The sequence below is a fragment of the Egretta garzetta genome, unplaced genomic scaffold (assembly GCF_000687185.1).
Source record: "Egretta garzetta isolate BGI_Z169 unplaced genomic scaffold, ASM68718v1 scaffold297, whole genome shotgun sequence".
NCBI lineage: Eukaryota > Metazoa > Chordata > Aves > Pelecaniformes > Ardeidae > Egretta > Egretta garzetta.
Genome location: NW_009260410.1, coordinates 2180913 through 2197428, shown reverse-complemented (window position 1 = coordinate 2197428; position 16516 = coordinate 2180913). Strand labels below are relative to the sequence as shown.

The window sequence follows — 16516 nt, the reverse complement described above, 5'->3', positions numbered from 1 at the left end:
CGGTGGCCTTGGCGAGCGCCCGTGAAGTCATCGAGTGTTAGCTGGGGCCAAGCGCCGCTTCCTAGGGCTGAGGCTTTCCCCGGGCACCGGGCTGTTTTCCTGGTACGTGTCAGTGCGTTGCTGCTGTCGCCGTGAGGATCCTGCACACGCCGGCGGCTGAGTGGGATCACCGGGCGGCCGTGCAAGTAGGCCTCGGCTGGGAGCTCGGCGCGGTCGGGCAGACGGCGCCTGGCCTGCTCATCTGGAGAGAGAAGTCACCCTGCCCGACGTGACCTGCCCTCCTCTCGCGGGGAGCCCGGGCTGTTGCCAAATCGTTCTCTTAATCAAAATGAAATTGATGTATTTCTGGGCTTCCAAGGTCATCCTGAGAAAGCTGCATCTCAAACATAGCATAGGCTACGTTTTTTAGCTTATTTCCCAGATGTAATCTTCTGTGGGGCCTTTATGCAAGACTCGTTCACTCTGCTTTTGTGAGGAGAGCTCGTGGCCAGAAACGGAGCAGTATATGGCACAATGTTGTAGGAAAATGCATCTCTTTTCTCCTCCTGTTCTTTGTCGTATTGTACGGAGGTAAAATTGTTACACAACCCTGTAAATCAGTTAATTCTATACATCTTTAATCTATGAAGGAAACGGAGTGTTGTGTGCCTTCTGTTTGGTAAAGCTGGGATATTCTGAAAAACGGTAAGCTGGACATAGACCTAGAGTTGGTCAAATGTTATAAAGTGTATTATAAAGTTCATGTAGATTGAAGAATTTTGTGTGTATAGTGATGCAGTTGTGGCTGTATTTAAGTTTTAATGTTGGCTGACGCTGTGGTGTAGCTATTCTGTATGTAAATATAATTACTTAATGATATTTCAACACTCCATATTCACTGCTTTCTCTGGAGATGCCTGTATTCTCTCCAGAACAGATTGCTAAGCTTTACAGTTTTGGAACATTTTCACTGAGTCATTGTGTCTACTAGGATGGCTATGGGAGGCTGATGTGCAGTATCTCTGGATATTAAGAGGGAGTAGCACTAGATTTTAGATGTGAAAAATGCAAAGTAAGAAAACGCCTATGTCTGGGACTGTCGTAGTTGCACCAGCTGGGAATTGCTGCAGAACACTGCGGTACAGCTGGATCTCAGGTGAAACTTGAGGAGGGTTTTATCATTAACGATACTAAATACCAAGGGTTAGCAGAGCTGATAACCATCCAGTTATGCAGCATACTGACCATACCAGGAGAATGTAGCACCAAGTTAGGCCAACACTGGGTTGTTATCTCGGTTTAGAGAGGATGTTTTCCGTGGTGTGTTATTACTAGAATATACTGGGGACTTTTAGTTTAACAATAATTGTATTCTCTACAGACCTCTTCCCCCCCCCCCCCTTACATGGTCTAACATGTAAAATGGGTGCTGTATGCAAGGAGTTAATTTTAAAAATACAGGCTGTATAGGTGTTGCAGCAGGACGTGGGGGAGAGATGATGTTTATAGTATGCCGAGTCACACAGAAGTTTTGTTTCAAGATGTTCTACTATTGTGACATTAGGAGCCTAAGTCCCATTTCACCCTGTTCTTGCCAAGATTGTGTGCTGCTTCTGTCAAGATGTAGCTTCCTGGAATTGTGTAAACTACCTCTACATCTATTTTCCTGCATGTTCAAGCTTATTGTAGGTTGTCCGCTTTTCTTCCTCCCCTTTAAGTTTTTTTTTTTTTTTAACAGGATTTCTACAATTGGCCTGATGAATCCTTTGAAGAAATGGATAGTACGTTAGCCGGTCAGCAGGTATTCTTACTTATGCGAAATGTTGCTAACAAGTTCAGTTTCCCAGGCTTTGTATTTTGGTAAAAAAACAGGGAACGGGGCATGCTGCTTATCGGCTTAGAATGTTGCTGCACAGGAACGAATTTCGTAGGCACCCTACGTATATAAAAAAAATTGTAATTATTAATTGTGTATGCAGAAATAACTGGAATTCCCATGTCTGGTTTAAACAAATGAGATTTAAGAAAACGGTGGGGTTTCTTGTGGGGTTCTTTTCTGTTGAGAAAGATGTTGTAAAAAAAGCTGTAAAATGTACCCATTCTTTTACCTTTTCTAATTGAGGAAAAGCATTTTTCACATCTGGCATTTTTTATACCAATTTTCTTACCCTGCCCATCTATTCTTTTAACTTTTTAGTCCATCAGTCACTTCTTTTTATTAAAGAGAAAAAGTCCCTCAAAGATGTAATGTCCTACATATACTGTCTTACTATAATTACAACAAGATCTAGAGTTTTTTCCCCCTCCCTCTCCTAGTATATTCAGCAAAACATAAGGGCAGACTGTTCCAACATTGATAAGATCCTTGAACCTCCTGAAGGCCAGGATGAAGGTGTATGGAAGTATGAACATTTAAGGTAAGAATCCATCTTTTGTCAACATAGTGTCCCGATTCTAAGTTTTATTCATTGATAGTAGTAGTGAGTCTTTTTGAATAGGACCGACCAAAAGTAACTTTAAATGAAACTCAGTACTTCTACTATTAAATATTTTTATACTTTGGTGCTATGTTCTGAATTCCTTGTTCTTCCTAAAGGTTTATGATGTGCTCTGACCTACTGTTTTTGATGTTTTTTAAGAGAATGTTGTACCTCATTTCACAAGTTGTGCTAACATGTTTTGAATATGAAAATACAGTCATGAATTTCCATAGCCCTTCCTCCTAGTATTATCAGTTCTTCAGCTCCACTGATTGGGAATGCGATTTCCACATGGTCCCAGTGCTCTTTTTGGAGCTTGCAGGAAAATAGGCTTTAGCTGGGAAAGCAAGAGTACCTATGCCTTACAGTTCTTTTTCTAGTTGTAAGGAAATGCAAACCTTTTTGTCCTTCTCTCAGTTTGTTTTATGCAGTATAAAAAATAAGTTCAACCTGGGTCTTTCAGTTGTAGTGTAGGTTTACACCCCATTAATATATACGTATTAATCCTTTTTTCCTGGCATTACTTCAGTATCCTTGTGTCCTGTTTTTGTTTTTTTTTTTTTTCTTGTAAGCATGTCTTCTAGATTTATATATCCTGGCTTTTTGCCTCTTGTTTTCTTTTTTCCTCCTCTGGTCTGGAATAGTTCCCACAGATGTAGGGAATCCTCAAAAGAGGAAAAAGCGTACACATACAATTGGAAAAGACACATTTTAAGAATTTCCTCTGTCCTTTCACATACACAGACAGTCATTGTAGATTCATAGAAGTGACTTGTCGCTAAATACTTGTCACTTTTGGAAAATCTATTCAGATTTTTCTTGTAGGATGAAGGGGTGAATTAAGTTAAAGAATGCACTTCTAGTGAAAGCAGTATTTCTAGAAGTCCCACTCCATTAATGATCTAGCCACTTGATTGATCAGGAGGAAGTATATCTTAGAAGGATGGAATGATCCAGTTACATGAATTTAAAACTCACACTCTTAAGAAATTAATTTTCTTGAAGTGTTCTTTTTTTTTTGTTTTTAATCTGTATTTGTGAAATAGCACTTTCTTCCATAACAAAGTTGGTATCATCTTAAATGCTTCCACTAAATTATTTGTTAAGCTCAGCCTCTACTGTCAGTTAAGAATTAAAAAATTAAATTGTTTTGCTGAGTAAAAAAAAAATATGCTGGTGTGAATTCTGTTTCTCTCAACCTGTAGGCTTTTTATAAAGTGTTAATTACTAGCCTGTTGCCTTTTAGGTGTGACATCAGCTGAAATTATTCGGTGGTATTCTTTAAGTATGGTATTTTTCATGCTCTAATGTATTTTTTCCACTTTACAAGAATAATTTCCAAAAGTATTGAGAGATCAGTCACGATCAGAATGTATAACCTTGTTTTGTGTTAGATGTTTCTAGTGGGGAAAACATATCATTGATTTTGATGCTGCTGTGTTCAAATTTTTTTAGACAATTCTGCCTTGAGCTCAATGGACTTGCTGTCAAGCTTCAGGTAATTCTTGATATTTCTTGTTGTATCAGGGAGGAGACTTTTTTGGTATTGTAAGATGCAGAGTTGGCAGAGCTTTCTTCTAAATCTATACACACAGACTTAAGCCGTAGTTTGAGGCAAGAATTTTTTTAGGGTTTTAAAGGCTTCGGGCAAATAACCCTTTTTGGTGGGGGACAGGGCAAGAAAAGTGGTTTGAAAAGATCGGCTCATTTTTGCTGTTGGGTTGTTTTCATAACTGAACAATTTTTTTAACAGAGTGAATGTCACCCAGACACGTGTACTCAGATGACAGCAACCGAACAATGGATTTTTCTTTGTGCAGCTCATAAAACTCCCAAAGAGGTACGGATGTATTTTGGAAAGCTTGCTGTAGGATTTTCTTTCACAGTTCATATGTTCATGGGGAGACAGTTATAGCTGGCTGCTTAGTTAAACTGAGAGCTTACATAGGTTAAGAATATCACTTGGGGCTTCCTTCTTTCCCATTCTGTAGTGGTTTACAAAAGAACAGGACGAGGTAGGAAGGAGCTGCTTTTTACCACTGTTAGAGACTTTGCACATTCCCCTCTTTTCTCTCTTAATTTGTGTTGAGACGGCCTGAAATTCAATGGAAAAAGGTCTTTGTGCAATTGAAAGACAAGTACATGCTGAGAAGAGGCTGTCCTCTTCAAACTTTGGCCTCGATCCATAGCACATAAGCCTGATGCTCTGAAAGTGACCGTTTGCACACATTCTTAGGAAAGTTACTCCTAAAAGTTAGTGGAGTCATAAAAATAGTTCACGTCAAGTGCGTTATCAGCTTGGCAGTAGCTTGTCTACATGCACATGCAATTACTTTAAACTTTCTTTTGAGATCCCCTGTTGAACCACTTGATACCTTTGGGGTTTTTTTTGCCTTCAGAAGGTTTTTCCTCTGTTGTTACTGGTTGTGGCCACAGTGGTCTGTCAGATTTATCTTTGTATTTCACTTTCCAGAATAAGGTACTGGTTCTTCTTAACCTTATCCTTTTTGTCCTGTAAGCTTTTTTAATTTATTTTTTTTTAATTTTCTGAGATGCCTTGATTCACCTCTGAAGGCCAACTACTTTCCCACTCCCTCTAACCCTCATCACCACTCAGTATATTGGCATGCAGTATATCTGTTTTATTCAGCTAGACTAGAGAACTTCAGCCTGCTTTTCATCTCTGAACATGCATCATTCATCTACTATTTTCCATGTCAATAATAGTTATCAACTAATGGTCAGATAGTAGGTGATACAACCGTGAACTGCTGACAAAAACTTGTAACTGAGAAGTCTTTTTTTTGTGTCACTTCATCTTTCTTTTTTTTCCTTCTCCTCTACATATACTTTATGGCAGAGCCAGGGCTTAGCTTGTTACAGACTTAGCTACACTAATTATTTTTGGTTTTCTTTGCCAAGGAAAAAGCATTGAAATACTTAGGTGCAGGTTTGTTTGGTTTGTGGGGGTTTCTTTGTTTGTTTGTTTGGTTTTTTTTATATGGTGTTAATTTAGGCTGGTAAAGAAAGAGTCTGGCAACTTGACTATGCGGGAAACAAATGAACTATGAGGTAATGATCGTCTTTCCTTTCAGTGTACTTCCAGTATATATTCTTGTATTACAGCTTTACTTAAGGAGATGCATAAAATTCACTATTCATGTGCATAATCACGTTTCCACAGTGACTTTTTTCTTGAAACAATTTACATGGGTTGTGAAACAGACGAGAAATGGCTCACTTAAGGAGGAAACGCAGGTAGACCTTCAGAGAAGCCAGGTGAAACTTCTGGGAATAAAAATGACCAGTGAAGTTAAAAGCATCAGGAAACATAATGAAAATGTTTTTCTTTAAATGAGTTATTTGACAATGTCATGCAAGCACTCATCCGTGTGCTCACCCATTATCTATTTTTGTAGTGTCCTGCTATAGACTACACTAGACACACGCTTGATGGAGCTGCATGTCTTCTGAATAGCAATAAATATTTCCCCAGCAGGTAAAAATGCTTTTTTTTTTTTTTTTTTTGGGAGGAGAGAGAGAGGGAGGGAGTAGGTGGCACCTAAACATTTACAACACAGGTGGAAATGTGTAACGCGTATTTCATGGACTACTACTGAAAATATCAGAACTCCTGTGGCACGTGTCACTTGTTGGTAGAGCTGTTGTCGCTTCTAAGCCAAGGAAGAATTCCTGCCTGTGCAAATGGTTCGCCATTTACCAGAGCTGATGGGTGCTTTTTGGGTGGAAACTGTTTTACTAATATCTGTTGGTGTTATGGGGCTCCCACTGGAGTAGCACCAACCTAAATAACAGGATGGCCTTTAAAGAGATGCAGTGACTCTTTAAAGGACTTAAAACACTACGCCACTGAAAGCCTCCAGACGCCAACACCACTCTACTGTGGGACATCAGTGACCACAGAAGACAGAAACTGAGCGTACTGAATGGGCAGCCCGCATGTTGGATCACGGAAACCTAACTGGAGAAGTCAAAATTGTGCTTCTCTAGGAATCTGGTATTGGCAAGGCGGCACAACACAAACTCTTTCTTCCCTTTGCTCATCAATGCTAGAAACCAGAAATCCAGCCCTTGCCAGAACAACTGATGGTGTTTAACTGCAGGCAAAACTGGTTGTGTCATCTGAGTACAATTTTTAAATGTTTGTACTGACATTTGTATCTTCCTTGCGAAAAAAAAAAAAGCAATTGCAGACCCAGATGCCTGCAACACTTAGATCTAAATTTCATCTGTAATTATATAGTATACTTCAACAACCAGAATTCCTGTCAACATGTATCTCGGGAGTCATTTCGGGAGACCTCTTTTAACCTTTCTGCTGGTGGTTACAGGGTTAGCATAAAGGAATCGTCTGTAGCCAAATTAGGATCAGTGTGCCGAAGGATTTACAGAATATTTTCACATGCTTATTTTCATCACCGGCAGATATTTGATGAATATGAAGTAAGTAGCTTCAAATTACATCTTGAAAGAAGGGCATTTACTGAAGTTATAGCTGTGATGTGATTTGTGTTATATGTTTGCTTTTAATCCTGCCAGAAGATCAGGTACACTCACCTGCATTCAGGTGAAGTATTGATTATAGTAAATTAACAGTTTTCTAAGAACTGAAATGCTCTTATATACACACACATATATAAATGAAAATTAATTATATAATCAGCTTACCTAGTTATGGTTTCCCTTCATTTGGACAAAAGGTCAGAATTTGAGAGTTTTTGTACAAAACCCCTTAACTCATCTTGTTTTAAAGATTCCTGAATGTATTCAAGCACTTGGTATAGTTAGAACTACTTATGTATATGTTTCCTGTTTGTATATGTTACCCAACAGTTAAGGAATTGTAAAAATGCAAAAAAACCCAGTAACTGGTGGCAGCTTGTGCACCTCCAGTAACTGTCTTTTTTTTTTTTTTTTTTTTTTAATGGAAAAGTAGAAATTAATAGATAGAAAGGAGATAAGAGGTAGAAGCTGGGTATAAAAGGAAACCTTTGCCAAATCCCACTTAAGAGTTGCTGGAACAGCTATGGAGTGGTTGTGCCCCACTCTGCTGGGGACAGCTTATATAGGAGTTTCACAGTACCTTTAAACTGTCTTTTGGAGAGTGGATCAGGACCACATTGATATTTCAGTATTTTTTTATATATCTATCTATCTATCTCTCTTGTCCAAGTGCTGTGCAATTGAGCTGTGACTTAAGCCTGAACTTTAGTAGGGTTTTTTCGCAGTAACTATAAGCAAGCAGTAAAGATGTAAAAGTAATATAACTTTACCATTTAAGCATTGCTACTTCTTTCTAGGACTTGTAAATCTAATGAGACAATTACATATAAGCAGGTTGTTTGGGTTTTTTTAGTATCTTCTCCTCAATTGTTTAAAAAATTCCTTCTGCATATATTTTTCCCCTTTTTTCATCTCCAGAATGAAACTTTCTTGTGTCACCGGTTCACCAAATTTGTGATGAAATATAATCTGATGTCCAAGGATAACCTGATTGTACCGATTTTGGAAGAAGAAGTGCAGAATTCAGTGTCAGGGGAGAGCGAGGCATGATGGGAATGGCAGTACAGAAGCCTGTACTGATGATAAACAGAACATTAATTATGTACTGTATATATCATTTTAGACACTTCAATCACGTATCCTCATAGCTTTGTTTAGTATACTTTTTGTATGCTGTGTGCATTGCCTTTTAATATGGGAAATACTTTAAGTTATTCATGAGCTGTATATTCATCAATGTGGCACTCATGGTTTTTAAATAAAAGTAGTAGTATCTGTTTATAATGCCTGTTAATAAAAGAATTTACAGTTCTCTAAAACTGCTGCTAAACAATCATTGAATCACAATCCTGAAGATGTGTCTGATTGGGTGGGAAAAAAGTGAGATTAAGATTTCACAGCAAGCCATTTTTTAATGCAGTAGCTATATTAAGTCATAGTTCAAAGATTATCACCTTAAATACATAATTCTGCAGGAAGCTTCTTGTAATGTAGCTTATTCCTAATTTAGCTTTTATTTTTTTAAGATGGCTTCAAAGATTTACTTTTGGATGTGCATATTCCTGTATGTGTATATCCAAATACTAATAGGATCTATAGTATTAGTAATACCAAAAGGCTAATTTCACTATGCTATTGAACATATATATTCTTGATACACACCTACTATACTTTCTGGACTTTTTTTTTTTGTTAACAGTGGAGGTTTGTGCACAGCAGGGGACAGGTTCTGTCCTGTTAAGGCAGACTTCTGCTGTTCTCCAGTCCACAACTTCCCTAAAGACTAACTGTGGCAGAAAAGCCAATGGCTTATACCTGCACATATTTTATGGCAACTGCTTACAGATTATACCTCACAAATATTCACGTTACACTACATAACATGCTAGCACAGTCTTTGCTTGTATTCCTAGTAAAAACATTCTAAGTACTTGAAACCACGAACCTGATTCTTGGCAAGAATTAACCATGTTTTCAACATACTATAATTTGTTTTTCTTCATTCACCTGAATTACATTCTTTGACAAAGATTTGGATTCATGCTTCTGTTCCCTATCAGATGTTTATCTCAAGTTGCATTTGCAGATTTGCAATAACTGACAATTTCCATGAGTGCTGCTTAATTGTGTTATGTCTAGAATGATAGAATTAAATGTTTGAGAGATGAATATAGCAGATGTACTGCTAAGCGTACACGAATGCAGGGTCTAAAAGCACTAGCAGTGTTCTTGCGTTAAATGAATTTTGCTTAGCTGTTTAAGAAGCTAGCTGGCTGTTTCTCTGCAAGGGTGCCAGGGGCCCTCTTTATTTCCTTAAGCTGGTCAGAATGGGCTGGAATCTACACTTTGTTTTCCAAGTTATACTGACTCAGAAAGAAGGGAGTCCACCTATTTTTAATAAGTCCTTTTTCATAATATACTAAACATGCCTTAAATTCTATTTTTCTTTATATGAATCAAGCACACCTCAAGCAACTATACCACCTGGATGTAAAGGGAAATTAAACAATGAGAAAGTAGAGAGACTAAGCTTAAGTACTTCAACAGCTGTATTCTTCAGGAGCTCTTTGTCTCACGTTTATCATTGTATTTCACTGTCAGCAGGGTAATTGCATGAGATGTTGTCCAAGTGAAAGTAGCTTTAGTTACTGTCTATACACTTAGCTATATCTTGCCTTGTATAGACCAGGTTACTCGATTTTTTGGTAGATATCTTGAAGTTTGTTCTGCAGGTAGGACGACTGCATTCTGGAGGTAGTGAAACGCATTTAGTTTTGTTACGGTCTGTCTGCTGTTGGACCATCCATGGTGCGGTTCTTTGTACAGTCACTCGGCATGCTTGTATTGGCCATGGTGACTGAGACAGGCGAAACCATGTACCTGGGGTTGCTAATTGCGTTCCCTCTGCAAAATTGAAGAACACGATGTGGTGCTCAGGACTGCATTAAAATTTCAAACCTCTTTTGCTTTAAGAGTTTCACGTCAAAACAAAACTCGGGAAGTTTTAATCTTGTTTATTCTCATTCAGATTTGCACTGTAAAGTTGACTTGCTATACTAAGCTGATTTTATATAAGGCCTAAGTGAAACACTGCTTGTATTTTCCCTTGCTATTGTTTACATGAGTACTGTGTACACACATGTGCCTGAATGGTACCGTAAAACTTCAGTTAGCCTAAGCAAACCATTGATCTGTCTAATAAATATTAACAGGTTTAATTTAGACTCTACATAATAGGGAAATAGAGACTGTCTTTGAATTATATTGTAAAAAATAAGAAAAAGGATAAAATTAAACTGTTTCTTTATCCACACCGCTATATTTTGGTAAGCGATTCTCATTTTTCCTGTCGTCCAAGAATGCAGGCAACTGAGTGCGTCCAAAGAGAAAGTTGGGTGCTCTCCCATCTCTGCTGTGAGGTGTACTGAAGCAAAGTTGTATTTCTTCTTTCAAAAGTAGAAAAATAGAATACTCATTAGCACCTTGAAGGCAGAGCTCAAATTTATACATCTCTCAAATCAGAAAATGGTGGTTCTACAATTAAAAAGGGAGATCTAAAGAGGACCTTTCAGGGACCAAAAGCAGCACATGGTGACAGCACGTCACAGATGCAAGGGGATACTGTAAGCACAGGATAAACTTTCTGATGACTTTCCTTAGTCACCAAGGTTTTTTCTGATGTTTGGCTTAGCACAGCTTGAAACAAGTCAGCCACGGTGATTTTACTGCTTTCCTTCTAAGACTGTAATTCTCTCGGATGTTGCCAAACTCAATCTGTTTAAGCAGATCAGAACACATCACCAGACCAGCTCCTCTAACCCCCCCGCTTTGTCTCTTTTGAGTTACACTTACCTGAATTCAGGAATGTTCACTTCTTTAATTCATACCAGTTGTCGAAATTCTGGTACAGGAATTTGGCTTTGAGAAGCCTAAATCTTAAGTAACACTATTCTCTAAATTAAGCAGTCAGGGAATTGCCAAGACAGCAACCTGCATGCCTTACCTTCAAAAGATTAATATACTAAGAACAAGGAAAACCTCATCAGCTTTTAATGGATGGCTGTAAGCCTAACGAGCTTTGCCTTGTGAGCTGTGTGGGTGTACAGACAAGACTGCAAGAAGTAATTCCAGCTTGAGGAAAGGTACACATGGACCTAACCCGTTTAATGTCAGCATCTGGCAAACATAACAGAGAAACCGACAGCTGATGCAGCAAGTGCTTTTAATGGTGAGAAGCTTCCTATCGCAAACAGAGAAAAGATCTTGGCTTCACAAAAAGAAAATAGTATTTTACAGACCGGAAACACAGAAGTTAAGCAGCAGTTTATTGCAGTTGACCTGGTATGTAAATAAACTGTTCTGACAATTATCAGCACAAAACAATTTTTTTTGTACAGAGGATAGTTTCTTCCTGCTTGTAAACATGAGAAAAGTTATTTCCTCTCCAAACAACATAAGAATCAGAAAATATAAACAATCTTTTGCCGAGGTTCATGATCAGCATGGCTTGCCTTCTTATCTCTGTTCTTTCTAACAGCTGCAGGGCATTTCTGGTGTCACACACAGGTGGGGGACTTTTACAGTTCAGACACAGGCTCCTAACTGAAGCCCTGTTACTGAATAAATAAGCGTACTTTTTTGTCAGAAAAATGCATCCACACCTTACATTTGATTTGCAATTCTTTCAATAAGAGGAGGAGTATGTAAAATACATTCTGGTAAAATGAAAACTGAACAGTGTGTGCACATTTATATAAAATAGGAGCATACAAAAAGCTTGCCAGAGTTACTCTTCCTGACAGCTTTTTACAAAGAGATGATTTACAACAGTCTAACAAACAGGATAACCATGCAGTCAGTCAGAGCAGCTTTCACAGTCTCCAACAGTTTCTGGTTCCGTGACTTTCAGAGAGAATAGGGACCTTTTTATTTTTTACCTTTCAGGAATTTTTCAGTCACCTTTTGAATTGATGTAGTTTTACACACAACATCCTGCAGCAAGGAGTTCTACAGTGAGCTGAACAGATACCTTGACTTGTTTCAAACCTGCTACTTACCACTTCGTGATTCCCTTGAGTTCTTACATCAAAATAGGAAGGCTGAAGAATTTATTCCTTTGCTACCCTCTCCATGCCACTCGCTTTACAGATCTCTATCTTGGCTCCTGTCAGGTTGACTTTTTTTTTCCCCTGGGTGAAGAATTGTTTTTTGTTTTTTTTGTTTTTTTTTTTTTTTTCAAATACAGAGCCCAAATGTAGCCCTGTGAGGTGAAAGACAAAGAACTAGGAAAACAGTCTAGATTAATGTTTCTACAGCAGGGGCAACTTTACATACTGTGAAACAAATGGCATTAAATAAAACCACAACCCCAGCTGTCCTTAACAATATAGGAATTGCTGAAAGAAATTCCTGGACTAGAACAACATTCAACAGAGGCTTGCAGCACAGTCAACACCTGGGAGATTCAAGAGCAAGGACTAAAGCACAGTTAAAACTATGGGCTACTGAAAAAGAATGTGGCTTTATTTCCTTTTAAGAAAAGCCTTTTTTGCTAAAAGCGGGGATGTTCTAGAATGTTCCTGCGGGCACCCAGAGCATACTCAACTTCCACCCTTGTTCCAAAACAGAATCTCCCTTGTGTACATCCTATTAATAGTAATCTTTTAAAAGAAGATACTAATTTATTTCAATTTTATGCATTCTCAACAGCTGATATGAAGAGATCTCAGTTAAGAGTTCAATGAGTCTTTTTATCCAATAAATTGTTATAGAAAAAATCAACTGCTTTCCATTTAGTACGTTATACATTGTAACTTGTGATATAAATAGTTGTAAGTTCAATTTTGGTTTTGGATTCACTACTGTTAACTATCTTAAGCAGGGACAACTGCTTTACAAAAGGTCAACAATTTCTTTGATGTACTTTAAAAGCTTTAACTCAGAATATTAAGAATTCCTAGGGTTTCTGACCAATTTTTGCTGCTTTTACAGGTTTGACTTGTATGGAGAACCACTGGTAGTTAAAATTACACACACATACAGTTTTGGATAACTTGTGAAAAATACTTCTAGAAGTAGAGCAACATACCCCAAGTTGCACAAGACCAGCTGTTACCCCATTTTTAATACGCCAGAGTTACTGGGCTTTCTGCCAGAGGCAGATGTAACATGTATTTTCATAATTTTTTCCACATCTGCATACCACAGAGGAGCTCCCTGCTACTGCGTGACCACAGTCAGGGCTCACGGAGTAGTGGGCTGCCTGCGAAGGCAGCGGGTGGGTCAGGCTCTGTGGGGTACACCCAGCCCAGCACCCTCCCCGTTAGTGGGGCCGTCCTCCTCCACGTGATGCCCCCAGACAGGGAACGAACACGAAGTTCATGGCCCACATCATACACCTCACGATGCCAGTGGGAAAGCAGGGAGAAAATCCTTGGCAAGAGCGGATTTCTTACCGTGCCCACTATCACCAGTAGTCCTGAGCTCCTCGTCGCTCCCCACGGTGTGCACAGTCCTCCTGCTGCTCTGCTGGCACGGACTGGGCTCTTAAACCAGTCACAATTCAGAAGCGTTTTGCCAGGCTGCCAGCATTTTTCTTAATAAATTGGAGTGAGAAAATGGAAGCTGCCCTTTTCAGCAATATGGAGTAGGAAAAAGAAGGAATGTCTCTAGCTCCAGCGCTGTGGAACTTTTTTTGGAAAAAAAAACCCAAACTTGCTACAAACAGTTGTTAAGAGATGCTCTTCCAGAGTGAAAAATAAACAACAAGCCTGCCTACAACAATTTCATAATGAAATTGGGAAGCAGCTCCAAAGCAATCATCATTTCAAGCTCCCACGATGAGAGTCATGCAAGTAGAAAGGGTTTCCCCCAGCCCCCTTGTAAAAATAAACTGAAATAGCACTAAGGCTTTACATTACTTCTGCTTATCACAGCAAGTGTAACTTCTTGTTCGCGAGTTACTTTTTGCTTATTGGAATCAGCAGTTTCTGCCAGCATTCCTTCTGCACAGCTCTCCAGCATGGAGATCACAGTCTCAACTTCCACCACCCTGGTGGTGGGTGCTCGTTTGGAGGAGTCAACAGCTGGTGTTCCTGTTAGTGCATTAATTTGCCCATGGCATTTAGTGCCAGCATCTACCACAGCAGCTGGTGGGATACCACACCAGGGGAGTGGGGTGGGGTGGGGTAGGTACATGTGTTCACGACATTTCTCTCAATGTTTGCAGTACCACACATAGAGACAGGTATCAAGATCCCTGGGTGATGTGTGCACTGTACTGCAAACATTGAGATAAATGTTGTGAATACATTTGTGCAGTTCTGTTCCGATTTCTCATTTTGACCAAATTATTTTCCATTAGCTTAAGTGTGATGAGCACTTAACAGTTTTTGCTTCTAAAACTAACTGAAAAATGCAAGCTTTAGTTATTACCGCATTTATCTTTTGGAGATGCGTTTTTATTCGGCTTCTCCTGTGTAAAATGTAATTTCAAGACAGCAGCATAAAAGTAATTCCTGTTCATGCCCCTCCCCACAGAGCCCTGCCAGTGTCAACCTCCCTTAATGCAAGCGGCTCATCCCCACGGTGAGGATGGAAGCACAGCAGCTTCATCCTTTCCTCTGAACATTCCTTCTGGTATCTGGTGCAGCTGAATACACTTTACCCAGTGTGAGATACATTTAGCTGAGAAGTTTTTTATATATACATCAGCATATTTGTATGTAGTTTATCATCTAATGTTGCCTACTAAGTTTAGCCTATTTCTTCCTCCTATGTATTATCAGCGTCCTCGTGCACCTTGCTGTCAATGCTTCTTAGTGAGTTTCTCAAACTACTTTTTCTTAGACTGCAAGTTATCTTTCAGAGGGTGAGTGGTTCTTCGTTTCCACTCATGAGTAAGTTATGAATACATCATTATACTAGCTATGTGCCCAGATAGCTTTTGGCTTAGATGTACAAGGAACCCTGGTAAAACCTGCATAGGTGAAGTTATATTACAGAAGCAAGTGTCTGCCTACAGCCTCCAGAGCTTTCCTGTACATACCAAATCAGAACGTAGCTTAAATTATTAACACTCTAGTGTAAGACTTAGATTTCTCTAGGATTTTTGATTTATGCAAGGCAAGCAAAGTGAAAATTACATTAAAACTTAACAACAGCCAGATAGTTCACTCCCCCCCCCCCCCTTTTTATAACCACCTTTAAAAAAACACAATAAAAAAAGAAACACTCCTCCAGCTTGTGGAAAATACTAAACATCCTCATTCTTTTCCCTCTTACACAATTCAAATAGTCACTGTTCTGCAGCATTTGCTTCCCTGCTTGTCAAAAGCATTAACAAGTTAGCAGAGCACCCAGTTGTGTAGTTATTCTAAAGACAGACAGGAAACCAAATTATTTTGCAGTAGTATTATTACTACAGTAGGATTAACACAACAAAGAAACAGACAAAAATACAAAATGAGTCTGGGAAAAGTCATAGGATTATACCAATGCATTTAAAGTAGTACGATTTTTTCTTAAAAAACACATTTGTCTGGATTATGTACATGTCCATCTGATGCAGCTACTTACTTTATCACATACATGTGACCTGAGTGACTCCATCTTCCTGGTCAAACTGTCCATCATCCAGTTCCCTTAGTACTCCATCACTGCTACTGAATCCTGGAAAGCCTCCGTACTGGGAGGACCCCTCCTTGATCCAACATTGTTTAGAAGGAGATAGGTGAAACTCATCAGGTGGTTGTCCAATTTCTGCAGGGCGAGAAGTAGCTGTGTCTAATCCAACACTTCTGCTAGAGACTTTGCCTTTTTCCTCCCCAATAACTTGTCTTAAAGATTTCTTCTGAAATACAAGAGGATGTTTAAATGTTAGCTTATTTAGAAAAAAAAAAGCGCACCAAACACTTCGCAATGAATCACGCATGGATTTAATGTGAGCTGCATTTTAACATAAGGCAGCATTTAACATTCTGATTTAAACTATGAACTCCTCTGGAGGAAAAACCTCCAATATATATTTTTGTTCTCTATAAATAAATTTCAAGAGACACGAAGAGGTAACACATAGTCAAGATTCAAGAAAGCACAAATGAATGCTAAGAAAAAGTACTCCAACAGTGCTCGATTCTTGACAGATCCGCAATGATTTACAAGTCTTAACCCATGCTAAAATCAGCTGTTTGAAGAAAACATGATTTCTGTGCCTAACGCACATGCCCTGATCGACACTTTCTGCCATAGAAAATGTGCTCTGCTGGGATGAACGCTCAAGGCTGGCTCAGCTCCTGCTATCACCTTCCTCTCAGCTGCAGAGGTCCCTCCTGCCCAGAGGGGTGCGAGGGCTGCGCAGTGGTGGGCGTGCAGCTGGCAGCTCCACCATTCCCAGCTACCACTGGAGGAACATGCTCACTCTCCCTCGCTCACATACCTATGTGCCACCATATACAATGTCTGGCTAGTGCCCTGTCGTGGTTTAACCCGGCTGGCAACTCAGCACCACGCAGCCGCTCGCTCACTCCCCCCCC

The 16516-nt window shown here is 39.3% G+C and overlaps 2 protein-coding genes across 3 annotated transcripts in view; one reads left to right on the top strand and one right to left on the bottom strand.

Moving 5' to 3' along the window:
* Positions 1 to 6: 6 nt before the first annotated feature.
* MOB4 (MOB family member 4, phocein) lies at positions 7 to 8126 on the top strand. Its single transcript, XM_009643577.2, has 8 exons — positions 7 to 570; positions 1718 to 1780; positions 2296 to 2396; positions 3915 to 3957; positions 4213 to 4299; positions 5879 to 5958; positions 6812 to 6923; positions 7902 to 8126. The coding sequence occupies exons 2-8, from the start codon at positions 1754 to 1756 to the stop codon at positions 8031 to 8033; spliced, it is 582 nt and encodes a 193-aa protein (XP_009641872.1). The 5' UTR covers positions 7 to 570; positions 1718 to 1753; the 3' UTR covers positions 8034 to 8126.
* Positions 8127 to 15188: 7062 nt separating this feature from the next.
* RFTN2 (raftlin family member 2) overlaps positions 15189 to 16516 on the bottom strand; it is a 32834-nt gene continuing 31506 nt past the window's right edge. For both annotated transcript variants that reach the window (XM_009643575.2, XM_009643574.2), the window contains exon 9: positions 15189 to 15834. In XM_009643575.2, coding sequence (XP_009641870.1) covers positions 15565 to 15834 — 270 coding nt within the window. In that variant the 3' untranslated portion in view covers positions 15189 to 15564. The remainder of the gene's footprint in view (positions 15835 to 16516) is intronic.